Consider the following 17,768-nt stretch of genomic DNA (forward strand, 5'->3'; position numbering starts at 1 on the left):
TTTTTTCTTATGAATCTGTATTTGTGAAATAAACAATTTCCCGAATTGCATCAAAAACATGCAACAACTTTTTGGAACAGATCTCTTCAAACCACTGGCAGGCACATGAAAGGTACACGGGCTCTCCTAAAACCAAGGAAAGCTTCTGAAATAGGATAGATGTTTGTTTACAACCAAAGATCACAGCTTATGGTTTTTTCTCCCCATAAACCCATTTCATGTCAATTCAAAGTATTAGAAAATAACACCTCCATTAACCTATACGTCAAAGATCCAAAGCTTTAGCTCACTAAGCTTTAGACACCATGGTGAAAAGTGTTCACTGTAACCTGAAAGCCCATCTCTCAGTGCTATTACTAGGCTGGCCAGACCCATCAAAGAACTGTAAAATAATTCCAAGAAAGGAAATCCAAAATATCTACTTTCCTATTACACCCTAAGGAATTTCTTAAGTTTTTCGTTATTTTCTTTTAAGCATCAAGAAACCAGATGTAATCAACTGGGGGAATAAAAAACACTGATACAGCTGCTTGTCTAGGTTAAATTGCTAGAGAAAAGGGAGCACTATCTTTTAAAATTAACTCACTTCTAACTGTAATTACATAAGTGTCTTGCAATTATTCTCTTTTCCCAGAATCATCTCTGGGCTCAGACATTTCTATTCATACTTAGGTTTTCTTAAGTATGAAGCCTTGGGTCTTTGTGGAGACTTTAGAAGACTACTTTAAAACACTGACACTAAGGTAGATGACACGGTTATCAAACTGAACAAAAGTCCATTTTTTTTAAAAGTAGAATCATGGTAAACGAACAAAGCTGTGCACACCCAAAAGTGAGTTCCTGAGACAGAGGTTTCCTATTCCCATATTGGAGCCTTCTAGTCCTGAGCAGTTCCCCTTAGTTGAGAAAGAACAGAACGCTGTTTATCCATTGTGCTGGCTGGGCCTTTCTACTCCTCTTCCTCACCAAATTCCAAAAAAGTGGGTGGGCTTGTCAAATACACTAACTCAGGTAAACGTCAACACTCATCTCCACCTCACGATGGACCCACTCAGCACAGAGGGATGACCGACTACTGAACCAGCACCCAGGTCTGGTCAGGACTGCAGGCTTACTGTGCACGCATTCCTTAATGAGAACACACTCAAGTTTTAAGCTTTGACGCCTGAAGATTGTGTTTCCATGTCTAGTATTTGTACAAACTGTATGAAGTTAAATTTTCTGGAGGTAAACTCTAACAGAAATAAAGTCAGATCAATGTGAGTTGTGTGTTAATTAGTCTTTCAATCATCTTCCTGTCTTCACATCACGAAGGTGTTCTTGTGTTCATCTCTCCGCTGAAGAGATACAATACACTTTACAGACTTGCGTGGTGTAAAACAAACCCTATCTAATTAACTAGTCCAATCTGTCATTTTACATATAAAGAAACTGAGCCCCCGAAAAGTTCAATAAAAAACTTGGGAGCCAAACCCCGTCCAGCATTCATGATCCTATAACTTTGACCTTTCACATGAACACATGCTCTTACATGCAACGGCTGTTAAAACTAATGGAATTTAGTGGCGATGTATTTCATGTAAGGTAAATATAATAAATTAGATATTAATTTAAACTACTCTTAGAAAATATTAGCCCTTTGTTAACTGCTGACCATGTAACTACAGTGCTTGGTCATGCTTGAAGGGAATGGACTTGTGGTTGCTTCCTTTGAGAAGGATATTTATTTGCCCATGTAGAAAAAAGTCATGTTAAATATGATCATATATTTAATCACGTACTATTATGTACTTAATCTCTGAATTATTTTTACATATATTTAGATTCTTATACTTTTATCATAAGTAAAATTAATCGAGATATTGCCTCTATATAAGTTGTTGGCAGCTTGAAAATTAAGTCACTTCCATACAGGATGGGAAATCTCCTCTAGGAGTATGACAGAAAGGGTGTCCATGGTCACAATAAATGTAACGAAAATTATAAGTAAATTTTGATTAGTCTGTAATCTGAGGTATAGGAGAAAAGACAAGCTTAGAGAATTCAGATCTGCGTTCAAGTTTTAACACCATTCCTTGCTAGCTATGTAACCTTGAAGCAAGTCAACAAACTTCTGGGTTTCAGTTTCTTCATCTGCAAAGAACTAACATTTGCACTACACGTAACCTCATCAGATTATTGAAGATAACACACAGTAAAGTACACAAGAGTGCCTGTAAATGCAAAAGCACACCAAATATTATTACCCCAGTAATTATTAAAATGTGGACCTACAGAAAACTTTACATAATTACCACTCAGTGGCACTAGACATGTTCACTAGAACAAACTTAACTCAGAGGGTAAACCATGCAAATATTTCGACTTTCAATGGCAACGCTAAGAAGTCACACACAGATATAATACAATGGAACATTTTTAGAGAAAGCACTGAAAGACACATATTTGGTTGACTTAAGAGACTTTAAAATGAGTTAGAATGATTTACAGCATATAAAGAGGTATTTAGTCTTTAAGTCTGGAGAAAGTTGCTAGTCACCTGTAAGAAAAACAAGCATTATGGGCATTCCTAAGACAAATGGAATAAAACTCCATCACTTTTGGCTATTTTGTAAACTAGGCTTCTCATAAATAATCATATTAATTTTTCCAGTAATCAGACATACTCTAAGATAGAAGAGAATGTCTACTTCTAAAGCACATCCACTGTGAACTTGCATGAATGCAAGGCATAAAACAGAGTTCTCATAACTCCACAGGCACCTGAAAGTTTTAACTACCCTTCATGCTCACTTTATATTCCATAAAGAATAATGGAAATACAGAGAATACTTCAGATTTTAATTTTTACAAATCCTTATTATGTAGTTGTCTTATTCTTTTAACACTCCGCTCCGGTGGCCTTCTTTTTTTGTGTTTTGTTTGTAAAATTAAGTTTAAGTGGCACATTAACCTTTCCCTTCAAATACGCCTTTTGATGTTAGTTCTTATAACCAAAAAAAAAAAAAAAACTATCAACCAAGAACAAAAGAAGATGCAAGGGAAGAGATAAATGAGATACACTTCGTTAAGTATAAAAATATGTTGTTTCAAATTCAGAATAATTTAATAACTCTTCGTTATTTCATATGTATCTGGAAATGGGACAGATACATGTCCTGATCCTGTCACAAGAGGTAGAATTCCAGCATTTGGTACAACGTTCCAAGACAGGGTTAAAGTGACATTCCTGTTTCCCCTATAAAAAGATACAATAAACAGATGTCAGCAGAAACACTTGTAGTTCAATAAAAACATTTTAATTCAAGCATTGAGGCATCAAATACTTTATATGCAACCAGCTATTCCTAACTAGAGTCCTAATCTACAAACTTTTCTCAAGTCTTTCGAAAGCCAAGAACAGCGCTGGGAAACACTAGCCTTCTATGTGCAGGTACCCCACAATGACCTAGCCAAACTCACTGTTGCAGTTCTCAGAGCATCAACCAAGAAGCTTGAGTGAGTAAAACACCGAGAATATAAAGAGAGAGATGAGCCAGAAATCAGAAGACAATGCTTGGAGACCTAATTCTATCAGTATCCAGATGGGCAAACCTAACAAATCAAAATCTCTCACAGCTGGAATTTTTCATCTGCAAAAGCAGAGGTCTGGTTAAAACAGCTCTCCCCTAAAATTGCTTCCCCTGTTTACTCACAGAGCTGAGCTAAAAATGACCCAAAAGATCAACCATTCGAATGCCTTCATTTTGTATAAAAGTTAACCGAGGTTCACAGAAGTTAAGGGAAGCAAAACTAGAAACCTCAGCACCAACTCCGAGCCCAGCGCGGGCTTCCTCACTACGGTTTCCCTGCTAGGTCCCCCTCACATGGGTCACGGAGGGAGCCCTCCAACCATCAACATCCTACCTCCACAGCAGCAGGCCCAGGCCCCCCGGGCACTCCCGAGCAGAGCCCACAGGCCTTGACTAGTGTCACTATTACATTTCACAAACTGCCAAAAAACTGAGCTCTTATCTGACATCCCGGTTTGTGGGGCAGTATTTCTAGCCAATCTTCCACTTCAGATCTGTATAAATACTGTTCTTCTCTCTCAACTTTCCTCTTTTTACCCTCTAATATTTTTCTTTAGAATAGAAACACATCTTTCTCCCCCCTTCACGTTTCATTAAATGAAAAAAATGACAAAGAATTGCTCACTTGAGACCATTTCCATCGTCAAAGAAAAAATATTTTGTTTTCATATCTTTCAGCAGCAGCTTCGGATTATCACCTCTCAGAACAATCTTGTCCCAAAGGACAACTTGGTTGAGAGCCTACATTAAAATGAAAATTAATTAGACAACTCATCAGAAATAGCATCTTTGTCAAATTAAAAGTATTGGTAAGTAAACAGTTTAATTTGTATTAATGAATCCGACTTTAAGGGAATTGAGAAAATCCTAAAGCAGACAAAATGACGCCAAGTGGTTAGAGACAAGCAGCAGCATCACACTTTCCTTGGACAAAAGAAAGATATCCCCCTAAAGAAAATCATTCCTTTTGCTAAGGCAAAGGTATTACTTAGGGCCCTCAGAACTTAGTACAAGGTTTTAGACACGTGCTCTCCAGAGTGAGGTCCTTGGAGAAACAGAAGGGATTAGAATCCCTGGAAGGGAGGAATTCTTTTAAATCACTTTTCCCTGTACAATTTCGAAGACCCTCCAGACCGGTGTGGACCCTGTACGGGGATAGAACTAATCGCTGTTCCATCACACTGTTAATACAGGTCACCACTGGCAGATTATGTCATAAAAGTTCATGTATCTCTGAGGTTTTTAAATTATCACGGAATCACTAAAGAAATGGAGCCTTTTAAAGATTTTTTTCCTTCAAATTAAAAAACATAGGCACATCATTGTTTTATTATGGTAAAACCTACAAGTCAGACAATTCTTTTAAGTCGCTATTTTGACATATCATAAACAAGCTGTCTAGAAAATTAGGGGCATGAAATGAAAAGAAAATACATTTGTGACCCCTACTAAATCCCAAGACATTTGCTCTTAGCAGGCTATCGTCCATTAGCTTGTGAGGCCAGTGCTCAGCAAACTGTGACCACGTTCACTAAAGAGAACTGCGAAGAGTTATTTCTAAATGAGGAGTCAAATCTTCACCTTTAAGCCTCTTTTTAAGATTAAAAAGAAACATCAAGACTGAAGACCACAGAATCAAAGCCATGCCAGAGTGAAATCTTTTTATGTATATTCATTCACCAAAGCAAGAACCTATCAAATCCCAAACTGTGTTCACTTACTGGTCACGCTGGTTCTGACTGACAATGATGACTATAATTTAGGTATACCGTCACCAAGATGTCATAGTTATTTGGGGAATTTGCTGAGGCCTGTAGAATGTGTTTACAGTTGTTACTCATCTTCAGCATGATTTTTTCTATCTGTTCCTTTTAACATTTTGTTGATTCTTAAGGGCAGGGATAAAACTTATTCAACTCAATATTCCTAGTGCCTAATACCTGGCAGAAAACATATGCTCAAATAAATGTACAGTGAATGGAAGTGATAAAATTCCAATTAACTAATCAAACCAATCAACGGATAAATTTGTCATCCCTTGAAAATGAATACAGTTCAAATACAAGACAAGAGCAGACTCACCTCTAACTATAAGACCTCCAGGCTATGCTGATGACAAACACAGGGTGACTCAAGTGAAAACAACAGGAAGCACACTTTAACTCCAGAGTTCACCTTCATATTTTAATTCACTTATCAGAATCATCCACCTTACACTTTTAGGAGATTTCTGTCTTTGCAATATTCTATATAGCTTAACCCTTACTCTAACTGCAACAAAAGCTCTAAATCAGAGTGGATTAATAAATTTCAATTACAAACTAATAGTTTTAATAGGTTTTAACCCAATAGTTTAATAGCTTTTAATTATAAAACTTCTGATAAACCCTTATTTATGATTAAAAAGACTACTTTAAGTACTGAAATTGGTGAATCCCATACAACTCCAAAACAAAGAAAAATATGTCTCAATAGAGATATTAATTAATTGCAGAAACACAGCTTAATAAGACTATCAAAACAGCTCACATCATGTATTATAAAAAGAAAAATATAAATATTTAGATGGATTTTAAAATAAGAGATGATTAAAAAATTAGTTATCTTTACAGCTTTTGATTACGTATCTGGGTAAGAACATAGGTCACAAATTTTGTTGACTCAAATATCTTGCTGTCTATCTCTCTAGCCGTAGCCGTGGAGACAGAATATTTTAGCTTAAAGGGTACTATAGCTGAGTGAGCAGCGACACCACCGCCTCCCCATTTCCTGGTATACTCAGCGCAGCAACATCCTTTCTGATCTCATCATTGCAAATGGTCTCCTAAGGTTTTTGATCATGAATTAAAATTTTGAGCACAAATCCCAAAATACGTATCTTTATCTACAAATTATGTACATAATATATATTATCATTAGATAATATCATCCTTAGTAGTGAATATAACTTTGCATTTCAAACAGTCTTCTTGACTAATGCTGAATTTTCTCAGCCAACTTTTTATCAGATCTAGATCTATCTAGGTTCTCTTTTTGTTTTAATCCTTTAATGGGGCTGAGCGGCTCAAAAGAGGAACAGACATATCAACTCTGCCATTTTCCTGCTGCTAACATGTGCTAGGACCATTAGCATTATCTTAACTAGATAATACAATCCACTTCACTGGGTATATTCTGCAAAACTTTGCAAAATGCTGAAAATGACTGATTGAATGTATGCATGTAGCCTGATCAAGCTGTGGCCCTAGAGAACTGCTCCTCTTCCTCTGGAGAATTTGCATGTTGTAGAAGGCACGTGCCCATCTGAATTAAGAACTGACTATGAGTCTTGATGTCAGTCCACATAGCAAGTAGTAGTAAAGTTTAACTTTTATTTTAAATTGAGAAACATATAAATAGACTTCCGGTGTCCAGTATGGCATGTAAGGAGTTTGGAAGTTGCCACACTCCATGCTAACATCAAGTAAAAAGTTGAAGGAACTAAAAACCTGGAAACTCTTCTTAGAACCCTAAGAGAAGAAATAGTAGCTGTTAATTGTTTTCCTTACATACTTATGGATCAGCTTGCATGCACTCCATTCTGAAGACCACAATGCTAAAGAGTGACAGAAACAGACAGGAAAAAAAGACAGGCTATTAAAGGAGATAATGTCTTGGTAGAGCCACTTCTCCACAGGCTTCTGATTTTCATTAAACTACTCCAGTCAGGTATTTTGAATGTACAAAATTTATCCTCTTTCATAAAAAATGAGGTTTTAAATATCTATCAAAACACTTGTATATAAATACTTACATTATTTTTTGTTGAATATTCTGCTGATAGATAAAGAAACAACTGCTTAACATTCCAATCAAATATATTCTCTAGATGTAAACAAATTAAGGAATATACCAATCATGAAGCAGCACACAACTTTTAAAAAGATGTTACTCTTAATTATCCATAACAATACTGATACTGATCAGTGAGATTATCAGCATCCTCCCTTGCTCCTCCAAGCATTACTGGCTGATATACTTTGATTAACAGAAAAATAAATACAAAATTTAGTTTTCTGTAACATCAACTACCTAAGTCTAAAAGAAAGAGGACTGTATTTCAAGCACATGATTCCACCCCAGTTCTAAAGTATCACCAATCATCACAACTGAATTTAAGGATACGCAATGTGACCAAGGCACACATAATTAAACCAAGCATACTAAACTGTACATGTCGCTTTTGGACACATGCCACTCGAGATCAAAATATCTCAATCCACCAAGTGCTTTGGTAAAAATATGCAGCTGAACACTAATTTGGTTTTATCAATTTACCAGAGTGCAAAAAACTCACCAAGATTAATTACAATACTGGTGCCACTGAGAAATTAATGGAGTTAATGTTGTATTGTATTAAGCATTATATGTAAATGTTGTCATTTGATTATACGTGTTTACGTACTGATAGCAACACCTTCGTGACATGCCACTTTTAGATATGCATATCCACTAAGAATCACTATTTGAGAATGGAGACATCTAGGAAAGCTCTAAGAACAATTTCAAGTTTTGGTGGCATCATTAAGAAAATCTGACTAAACTATAAATGAAGAGATTAAGAATATAAAATATAGTAGTTGTGATATCAGGAAATATCCTTACAATTCTCCAGATACACAAAGTTCCTGATTTCACACTAGATCCAAACTCCCTCCTACTAGAGGAGTTTTTTTTAACACCTGGCACCTGGGCTAACAACTGTTGCCAATCTTTTTTTTTTTTTTCCTGCTTTATCTCCCAAAACTCCCCCTGTATATAGTTGTATATCTTAGTTGCAGGTCCTTCTAATTGTGGGATGTGGGACACCACCTCAACATGGCCTGAAGAGCGGTGTCATGTCCGCGCCCAGGATCCGAACCCTGGGCCAGTGCAGCAGACCGCGAGAACCTAACCACTAGGCCATGGAGCCGGCCCCTAGAGGAGATTTTTTAAAAAACGATGTGAAGATTTAAAAGCAGACACAAAGTTTAGCATAGGAGTTTTCTGGTGGTGTACTCTATTTCCTTAATAAGTGACTCTAGAACTAATTCCTACTCTACTTCTAAACCCAGTAACTTATTTCTAAAAAATCAAGTTAAAAGTAATTCCATGGTAGGAAAGGGGCAGGTAAACTCCCCATGGCCATGATCTGCTTCAACTGTTCAGACAGTTGCTTTACACAAATTCAGACACTTCAATCTCCATAACCAACGTGAATCCTGGGGTCTTTCAAAAGGCAGGTGAAATCAGGCTAGAAGTGGCAGGGAACAATGCTACCAAGATATTAATCTAAGACCCTAAAAGAAGATTAAACTGGCCAAAATGATCAGAGCTGTCAAAAGGTGGAAATTCAAAGAGAAAATATTTAAGTCATCCCCATTTTAAAGTAACTCTTTTAATTGCTAAGATGTCTTATTATAAAAGTACTTATAAAAAGAACTATGACAAAATGCTAATATGGCCTACCAAAAATCACTTTGATAATGACCTTCTGAACCTTAACAGATCCAAGTCAGTTTTTTAATATATGTTTCTCTCTGCTATCAAAAAACACAGACATATTCTTTGGGATTATACGTGAAATATTCCATCTACGTAGGATGAGCACTGGTAACATTCTTCCTTCCTTAACCTAAATGATCTAATTTCATTTTTTCTTTCCTAAATACAGATTCAAAGTCCCTTGAAGCTTTCCATCTATTTAATATTTCTGTGAAGAATTTAAAGTATGTTCACATAATAACTCATGAATCTCTAAGTTTTCTGGAGGGGTGAATGAGGATGTATTAACACTATTTTACTGATAGGTATAGAAGTCTGCAAGGTCTGGTTGATTCAGGGGAGAGTCAGCCTCACTGTCCCCCAAATCACTAAACAAGATGAATATTATTATCCAACTACAGACAAAGCAATGAAATATTTTCTTAAAGGATATCAGCAGTTATATCAAACGTAATGAATCCCAGATCACTTCTTTCTCTGGGTCCGGTGAAGTCTTCGACATTTTTTCTAGAAGGAAAGATAAAAGTTTTACCATCCTTCAAACATAACAGCACACAGAATTCACATCATTCCTCAGATAACGTGCAAGGCAGGCTCTAGTTGTGTGCACAGGTCAGAGCACAATCACGCAAAGAAACAAGGAAAAATCAGAGAAACATGTGAAGCGTGAAAACAGGATCAACATTCGAATCCAACATAAAAGCAGGTCTTCAGCTACTTTCCTAAACCTCAGAGAATTCCTAACAAAACCCAGGAGGGAGAGAAAAACGCTCAAAGTGTAAATACTTGCTATCGAGAGATCTGGAAGAAGGAGCAGAAGAAAGTTACAGATGACTACAAGGTGGTGTGGAAAACTAAGATAAAATGGTAACTGCTACTGATTGACAGCCTACTACGTGTCAGGTCCACCAGGTGAGGTCCAGGTTTCACAATTATCTCAAATAATCCCCAGAACAGCCTACGAGTTGGGTATTACTTCCATTTTAGACAAAAGGAAATTAACGCCCCAAAATGGTAAGAAACTTGCTCAAGATTAACAGCAGCAGCAGCTAACGGTTGTTTGTTCGGCGTTTACTCTGCGCCAAGCTCTTCGAGACCCTCATGGACTTGACAGCGGCAGCGCTGACTTCCACCCGGGGTCTATTTGAATCTAAAAAATAGTGTCTAACAAACATCAACATGGCCAAAAAAAAGGAGGGGGTTAGCTATTAAATGACAGGATGGTTGGCGATTCTGACAAAGAACGAACCAACACTAAGGTGGAAGAACGTGACAGGACTTGTTGGAAGATGGGATGGAGGAAAAGATCGGAGAACCAAATTTTAAAAAGGCTACGTCTCAAAGAAAAAAGTGCCCGAGAGTAAAAATTATCAAGGAAAAAAAAAAAAAAAACAAAACCAGGCATCAGCCAAAGGACAATGTCATTCCGAAATGCCATTTTTGGCATCTTCGCATATTTATTCGAGCGACTGGCTCTTGAAAAATAAAAACCACGCTGGAGCTGAGAGCTGGGATGTTCGATGCTCTCCCAACAGCTCCTGCCAACTTCAAAGCAGCTGCGAGCATTCACCGCCCCACGGGAGGAGGGAAGACAAAAACGGGAGAGGGGATGTCAAGCCGGGGGCACGAACTCAGGCTGCGAGCGGCCCCCAGGAGCCGCCGCGGGAAGCACGGAGGCCGGCCCGGAGGCGGCGGCGGCGGCGCGGCTGTGCTGGTGTGTTGCTCCCTCATTGGCCGGCGTGGGCGGAGGGAAGTGAGGAACAGGAAGGAAGCGAGCGGCGACCGAGGACCGCTCCGAATGAACATTTAAGAGCAAGCCCGGGAGTTCGCCGAGGACGCCGGGAGTCCGAGGGGAAGCCGGAGCGGTCCCCCCGGACGTCCGCCCTCGGGGGCGACGGCCGCTCAGGTGGGGACCCCGGGCGGCGCCGACGCCCCGCCCGCGGCCCCCGCGCCCACCCCGGCCCGGCCCCGGCGCCCTGCCCCGCGGGCCCGGCTCGGCCGCACTCACAGCATGATCCGCGAGACGTGCAGCCGCACCGGCACGCTCCTGTCTTTGAAGGCGGTGGTGATGAAGCAGCCGAAGGTGAGCGCCGCCATCACGCTCAGCGAGAAGGCGAACAGCGAGTTCGCCCGCGACAGCACCGTGTTCATGGCGCCCGTCTCCCCGAGAGCCCTGCTCCGCACGCACCCCGGGGACCCGCTCCGGCCGCGGACCGGCTCCCTGCGACCCGCGCCTCCTGCGCCGCGCGCGTTCCGGGAGCGCGCCCCGCCGCGGCCCCGCCTCCTTTCCGGTCCTCCGACGTGAGCGAGCGCGCGCGCGCCCGCCTCCCGGGACACGCCCACCGGGCGGACCGGCCCTCGCAGACAGGGGAGCCGAGCAGCGCGCGGGCCCGCCCCGCCCCCGGCGGCCTGTCGCCGCCGCCAATCAGCGACGAGCAAGGGAGGGGGCGGGGCTTCTCCACGGAAGGCCCGCCCCCCGCCGTCCTCGCTTCCCCTCCTTCGACCCCTTGGCTCGCCCGCGTCTCTTTCTCCGTCCCTGAGTCGGGTGTTCTGGAACTGCGGCTTCGTGATAGCTGGTGTTTCATTGATTTAACCTTAACCCCCGCGGCAAGGCAAGGTAGTTTGGGGCGTGTCCTGACGTGTCACGTTTGGAAGCAGCACTTTGCAAAACGCCGAATCCTCCCCTTTGTCAAACCGGTCAAAGTTAGCACTTTAGGTTTCTGTGGAGGGTGTGGGGAGAGGGAGGAAAAGAGGCCGCTCGGGTCCCTCAGAGCAGTCCGCCTTTCCTTTCCTTTCCACGTCCAACTTGAGTCCAGTTCCTATTAATGCTTTGCCTTCCAGGGGCAGCTAAAGCTGTTTTAGACGATAAGGGTTGATGCTACCAGTTCTCAATGTTTGCATTTTAACATGGTATTTCCCATAACTAAAAGGATAACCTCACCGGGTACTTAGGATCAAAGGAGATGGCTGTGGAATTGCTGTACAGCACTATGTATAAGAATTTAAAATCACCGAGCTATTAATATATATTGGCCATAAAGGGCCTCGGGGTTCAGACTGCCAGTCCCTGACTTTAAATATACAGTCTGCCGACACGTTTGTTCCTTTCACCGCTGGGGATTTTTGTAATTATAAAAATGGGATTCAGAGGGTCCAGTAATCCGCTGAAATTAATTTTTTTTAAAACTTTGCATCCGCAAATCAAAAGAGGTCTAGAAGACTTGAGCTGGTATATGATAGATGCGAACCAGAAAATGTTGATCTGACGCTGATGCTGGTTTACATTGTCCATGGTTGAGCCCTTTTTTCTTTGCTTTATTCATTAGCATTCAATTAATTTTCATACAGCAATACATTTAGGATTGTCACTAAGTGCCTACTATGTGCCAGGTACAGTTCTAGTTCTAGCCTTTGAGAGTACGGCGTTAATGAGGCTAAGTTGGAATAGAGCCCAATAATGAAAAATGAATGAACTAAAGAGAGATCCTGAGTTGCGTTTGAAACCTAAATTTTTATAGTCCAGGCAGCCACAGTTTATTCAACGAAGCATGTTAACTTAAAAAGCAAATTCTCCTATTAGTTTACCCTCAAAATGAGTTTATTTAGGAAAAGCCAAAAGAATTGCAATTGAGGATGTGCATGTTATGGCAAACCACTGGCAAATCCAGAGAACGAAGGAGGTAAGTGAGGAGGGGCTGTCCCACTAGGGGAAAGTAACAGTTCAGGACGGCAGCCGGCTTCGCATTGGCCAGGCTGTTGCTGGTTGGGGAGAGAAATCTTCCTTGTAGTAAAGGAATTTTACTTCCTAGGGAAGGTGCTGGCGGTGGTCTCTTCCTGTTCCCTGTAATCAAACATGTATGGCAGGGTGTGAGTGCTCCCCCTACAGGCCTTCCCAGCTCCTTAGTTAAGGTTTCTTTTATTAATTCCCACAAGCAAATATTTATTGAATGCCTACTGTGTTGCAAATGATACAAAGACGTGTGCTAATTACTTTTGACCCTCAGGAAGTTTATAAACTAGTAGAGTCAATAAAATAAAACCAGAAATCTGAAACGTGTAACACGAATACCAAGAAAGTTACAGAATGCTGTGGACGTCAGAAGAGGAAGAAATCACGTCTGTGGTGACAAGGGACAAAGCAGTATCTGTAAAATATTTAGCACAGTGCCTAGACAAGAGGTGTTTAGTATTCTTGTTATAGGATGACTTGGAGAAAGGATGCTTGTTTGTTACAGATCTTGATGTCTAGGAAGATTATTCCAAAAGAGACTGAACTACAAATACAGATGTGTCTAAGAGATACCCAGTGGTCTGGTCCAGCTAAATAATGTATGTCGAAAGGATTAGGCAGAAATAAGTCTGGAAAGGTAAATTAAGGGCCTATTGTAGAAAACCAGGCCAAGGAGTTGAGACTTTATATCACAAGAAATTATGTATTAAACAAGAGTAGCATCAGTAAACTGACAGCCATTTATAAGTTAGAGAGAGAGAGTATGTGACTGAGAATGACAACAATGGGATGGAGAAAAGGGAGACTGAGAAGGACATTTCAGAGGCAAAATCTGTATGATTTAGCGACTGCTTAGATAGGGTTGGGGTCTGCACAATATTGAGGAAAGTAGTTTGTCAAGCCACAAATGAAATTAATATTATTGTTATGACACCACTGTTTTGAACTTGAATGGGCGTGCCAAAAACACATGTAAGTCCGCAATAGGATCAAGATAGGGATGGAGAAGGAAATTCTCTTACTTGGTTATATTTCTCCAATTGTTTCTTTGGATTTTCTAGATATTTAATCATATCATGTTTATTAGAGAACATTTTACACCTTTTTCCTTTCCAGTTCTTATATTTCTAATTGTTTTCTCTAGTCCATTGCAGTGTCTAACATTTCTAACATAATGCTCAATAATCATGGAGATAATTAGCATCCTTTTCTTGTTCCTGACTTTAGCAAGAAGGTTCTTTCGTTTCTCCATCAAGGAAGATGCTGGCTTTGAGATGTGAGTGTCTGTGTGTGTGTATGTGCATACATATATTATATATATATGTATATCATGTTGACATTAAGGAAATAGCCACTAATTCTTTTTGTGTTCAGAGGTTTCTTTTTGCTTTTTTAACATAAATGGTATTGAATTATCTTCAAATGTATTTTCTGTATCTTTGGAAGTGATCATATAATTTTTCTCCCTAGCTCTGTGCTATAGACTAAATATTTGTGACCCCTCAAGATTCATATGTTGAAATTCTATCACCCATTGTGATAGTGTTAAGAGATGGGGCCTTTCACAGGTGATCGGGTCATGAGGGTGGAGCCCTCATGAATGGGATGAGTGCCCTTATAAAAGAGATCTCGGAGAACTCCCTTGCCCCTTCCTTCATATGAGGACACAGTGAGAAGACAGTCCCTCTGTGAGCCAGGAGGCAGATTCTCACCAGACACTGAATCTACCAGCACCTTGGTCGTAGACTTCTGAGCCTCCAGAACTGTGAGAAATAAATTTCTGTTGTTTCTAAGCCACCCAGTCTATGGTAGTTTATCATAGCAGCCTGAATGAGGTAAGACACTATTAATATGGTGGAATATATGAATGGATTTCCTGATATTGATACATTGTGCATTCTTGGAATAAGCTTCATTTTGTCATGGTGAACTAATTTTTTAATATGCTCTTGGGCTTTCTTTGCTAATTATTCTTTTAAGTCATTGTCATAAATATTCATAAGTGAAATTGATCTGTGTTTTCCTTCGTTGGTTATAATATATTTCTCAAATTACAAAATGAATTTGTAAGCTTACCTTGTTTTTTTATACCCTGGGATATTTTAAGTAGCATTTGGGTTATCTGATCTTTAAAAATTGGGTAGAAATTCCCATGAGATGCTATTCTCCTATTTTGATAGCTATTAATTGTTAATTCTAATTACGTATATCTGTGCTATCTTCCTTTTTCTTTATTATTTTAATTAGTATCTTTTCTTTGTTGATTTTTTCAAAAAAACTGTTTTTTACATTTCCTAATTAATTCTACTGTTCTTTGTTTTCTTATTCATTAATTTTTGTTTTTAATATTGTCAATTTTTTCTATTCCACTTTTCCTTGGTTTACTAGCTTTAGGAATTAGATATTTAATTGATATATTTTAATTTTATTGTTATGATAACTACTTTAGCTGTATCCTGAAATTTCTGATATATTGTGTTTAAATTTTGTATGTCTCCTTTGATTAAGGAGTAATTTGTGTGTGTGTGTGTGTTTTAAATTTCCAAGAAGAAGGACCTGTTTTCTTTTGATTGTTTTAAATTAATATCTGATTTTGCTTCATGTAGGCAGAGAATGCTGTTTTTATTATTTCTATTCCTTGGATTATTAAGATCTTCTTTGTGGCCTGAAGTATCATTTTTGTGAATATCCCATGTGCATTTGAAAAGGTGATGTATATTCTATTAATGGTTTACAGATTTTGATACATACCTATGAGATCTTCCTTATTGATTATGTCGTGTCTGTGATATACTTGTTAATTCTTTTTCTTGATTTTCTTGTATTGAGAGCAGTGTGTTAAAGCCTCCAAATGGTTTTTTTGGTTTGTTTTGTTTTTGTCTGTTTTCCTCTCATCTTTATGGTTTCTGCTTTATAAAATTTGCTGTGTAACTGTTAAATGTTGTGGATGATAATCTTTAGTATTATAAAGTATTCTTCTTTTACTCTTAATGCTTTTTGATCCAAGCATTTTTGTTTTTTTAGCTTGTTGAAGGTACCAAGATTACACAGAGGGAAGTTGAGGCTGTTATTTATCGAAAATAATACTGTAGACCTCAAATTAAAGTTTTGTGCTTTTTCACTAAACATCTTCTGCTTTTTGATAATTTCTACTCAGAAGCTAATGGCAGTAGCAAGAAGAGCTATTGGAGCGCTTTGTCAGCGCTTGAATAAGTAGAGAATGGTCAATTGGGGAAAACATTCTTAGTTATATTTCTGAAGAGTAGGAGACTTCTGGGATAAAGGTCAAGTTTCCTTCTTATCTGCAAATAATTATTCTTCTGTAACACTCAGTTAAGAAGAGAGAAGAGGAGTAAATTATTTTATGAGGAAATACTTTAAAGACAGCTGTGTGCACATAGATAGCTAAGCAGTAGATAAAGGAGGTAAGCCTCAAGAGATAAGCATTGCAATCAAATATGTTGTTGTTAGGGATATCTAAAGTGTCCATGAAACACCAAACTACCTAAGCAAGTTGCTGCAAAGGAGGATGTTATAGATCTGACACATTGAGGACTCCAATTTAAAATGTTTTTCGGAAAGAGACTATAAATTATACTGTCCATCATGGAGGGTTGTACATTTTTTTTCTCTCTTTCAATGTCCAGGATAGAATCTTGCATATTAACAGATACTAAAAAATTGTAATGGAATTGAGATACCCTGAATCCATAGACTGTAATATTTTTGAAGAAATTTCCATGGGAAAAAAATGCATTTCAGACAGAAGTAACAACTATTTAAAGCATAAATTGGTAAAATGGTATATAGCGCAAAGCTAAATTGGATATGTAGGCAAGAACAAACCGTAGAAGGCTTGAATGCCAGGCTCATAAGTTTGAACTTCATCCAGGAGACATTAGGAACCTTTGAGAATTTTAGATCAGTTGATTATAAAGATCATGTGAGCCATATGTTGATAAGTAATTTCTTAGGGTGAAATAAGTAAATTCTTAGGATGAAACTGCCAACTGGTAGACCAGGTGAAAGATTACTATAGTAGTTGAGATGTGAGATGATGAATGTGTGAATCGAGGTCATGGCAGTGCAAATGAGGTGAAGGAGCAGCTACATCTATGGATGTCCCCTAATTTCATCTATAGCCTCTAGATGCTTTTCATCTATAGCATCTATAGAAGTCTAGTAAAGAGTTCTTTAGTAGAACTCTTAGAATTAGCCGTATAAAGTCATTCAGCTTGAGTTCCAGTCCTGGCTCTAGCCGACTGGCATTTCATGGATGGAATTTCATGGATTACTGTTCCATGGATGAAGGCAGAAGTTATGAGACTCCTGGGTCAGAGACAAAGGACTTTCTTACTCATGGCAAAGCATGCACTATTACACTTCTGTGGACCCTTGTATTGGAAGGAAGTAAAAAGTACCTTTCAGGTAATGTGACTATACTACTAAAACTGAAATTCCTGAAGCACAAGTTCTGCTTCTGAGGTTTAGTCCCATGTCATATTGCAAGAATCAGTTATAAGTGTATGATATTCCAGGGGTGAGTGGAGAAGCAAAGGACTAGTGAGCTGGCATAAGATCTGTTAACAGAGGCTGAGAAAGTGATCTTACTGTGTGCCCTGATTCTACCACATAAGGCAGGCAAGACCCTGTTCCCCAACAGTGTTCTGAGGACAGTTGTGATTGAGGCAACAATCAGCATGTGAGATCTGTGTTATACATGAACTCTTCGGTTGTCTTTCTGCATTTGTGTTGCTCATTTATATAAGACATATTTCACTATAAATTATCATATTTAGCCGTTGATAATTTTTGTGAAAACTTTCCTGGCAAAAACCCCACGTGATTCCTGATGCCAAGAGATTCTTGACACAAAGATCCCTAGACGAAATCAGTGAATAGATCATGTCTTCCTTCGTTTCTCACAAAAAGATAAAGAAAAG

At 39.0% G+C, this 17,768-nt stretch overlaps 1 protein-coding gene and 1 long non-coding RNA gene across 2 annotated transcripts; one reads left to right on the forward strand and one right to left on the reverse strand.

Annotated features, from left to right (window-relative positions):
• Positions 1–2,444: 2,444 nt before the first annotated feature.
• On the reverse strand, positions 2,445–11,455 carry SPCS3 (signal peptidase complex subunit 3). The gene is made up of 5 exons (XM_023630550.2): positions 11,104–11,455; positions 9,529–9,602; positions 7,366–7,442; positions 4,198–4,313; positions 2,445–3,238 (listed from the first exon to the last, which is right to left on the reverse strand). Exons 1-5 carry the CDS (start codon positions 11,244–11,246, stop codon positions 3,106–3,108), a joined length of 543 nt encoding a protein of 180 aa, XP_023486318.1. The 5' UTR covers positions 11,247–11,455; the 3' UTR covers positions 2,445–3,105.
• A 3,065-nt stretch (positions 11,456–14,520) lies between these two features.
• LOC138921050 (uncharacterized) lies at positions 14,521–15,951 on the forward strand. The gene is made up of 3 exons (XR_011433294.1): positions 14,521–14,660; positions 15,432–15,533; positions 15,850–15,951. It is a non-coding gene; the product is annotated as an uncharacterized lncRNA (long non-coding RNA).
• Positions 15,952–17,768: the final 1,817 nt, after the last annotated feature.

The sequence above is a fragment of the Equus caballus genome, chromosome 27 (genome assembly GCF_041296265.1).
Source record: "Equus caballus isolate H_3958 breed thoroughbred chromosome 27, TB-T2T, whole genome shotgun sequence".
NCBI classification, from domain to species: Eukaryota; Metazoa; Chordata; class Mammalia; order Perissodactyla; family Equidae; genus Equus; species Equus caballus.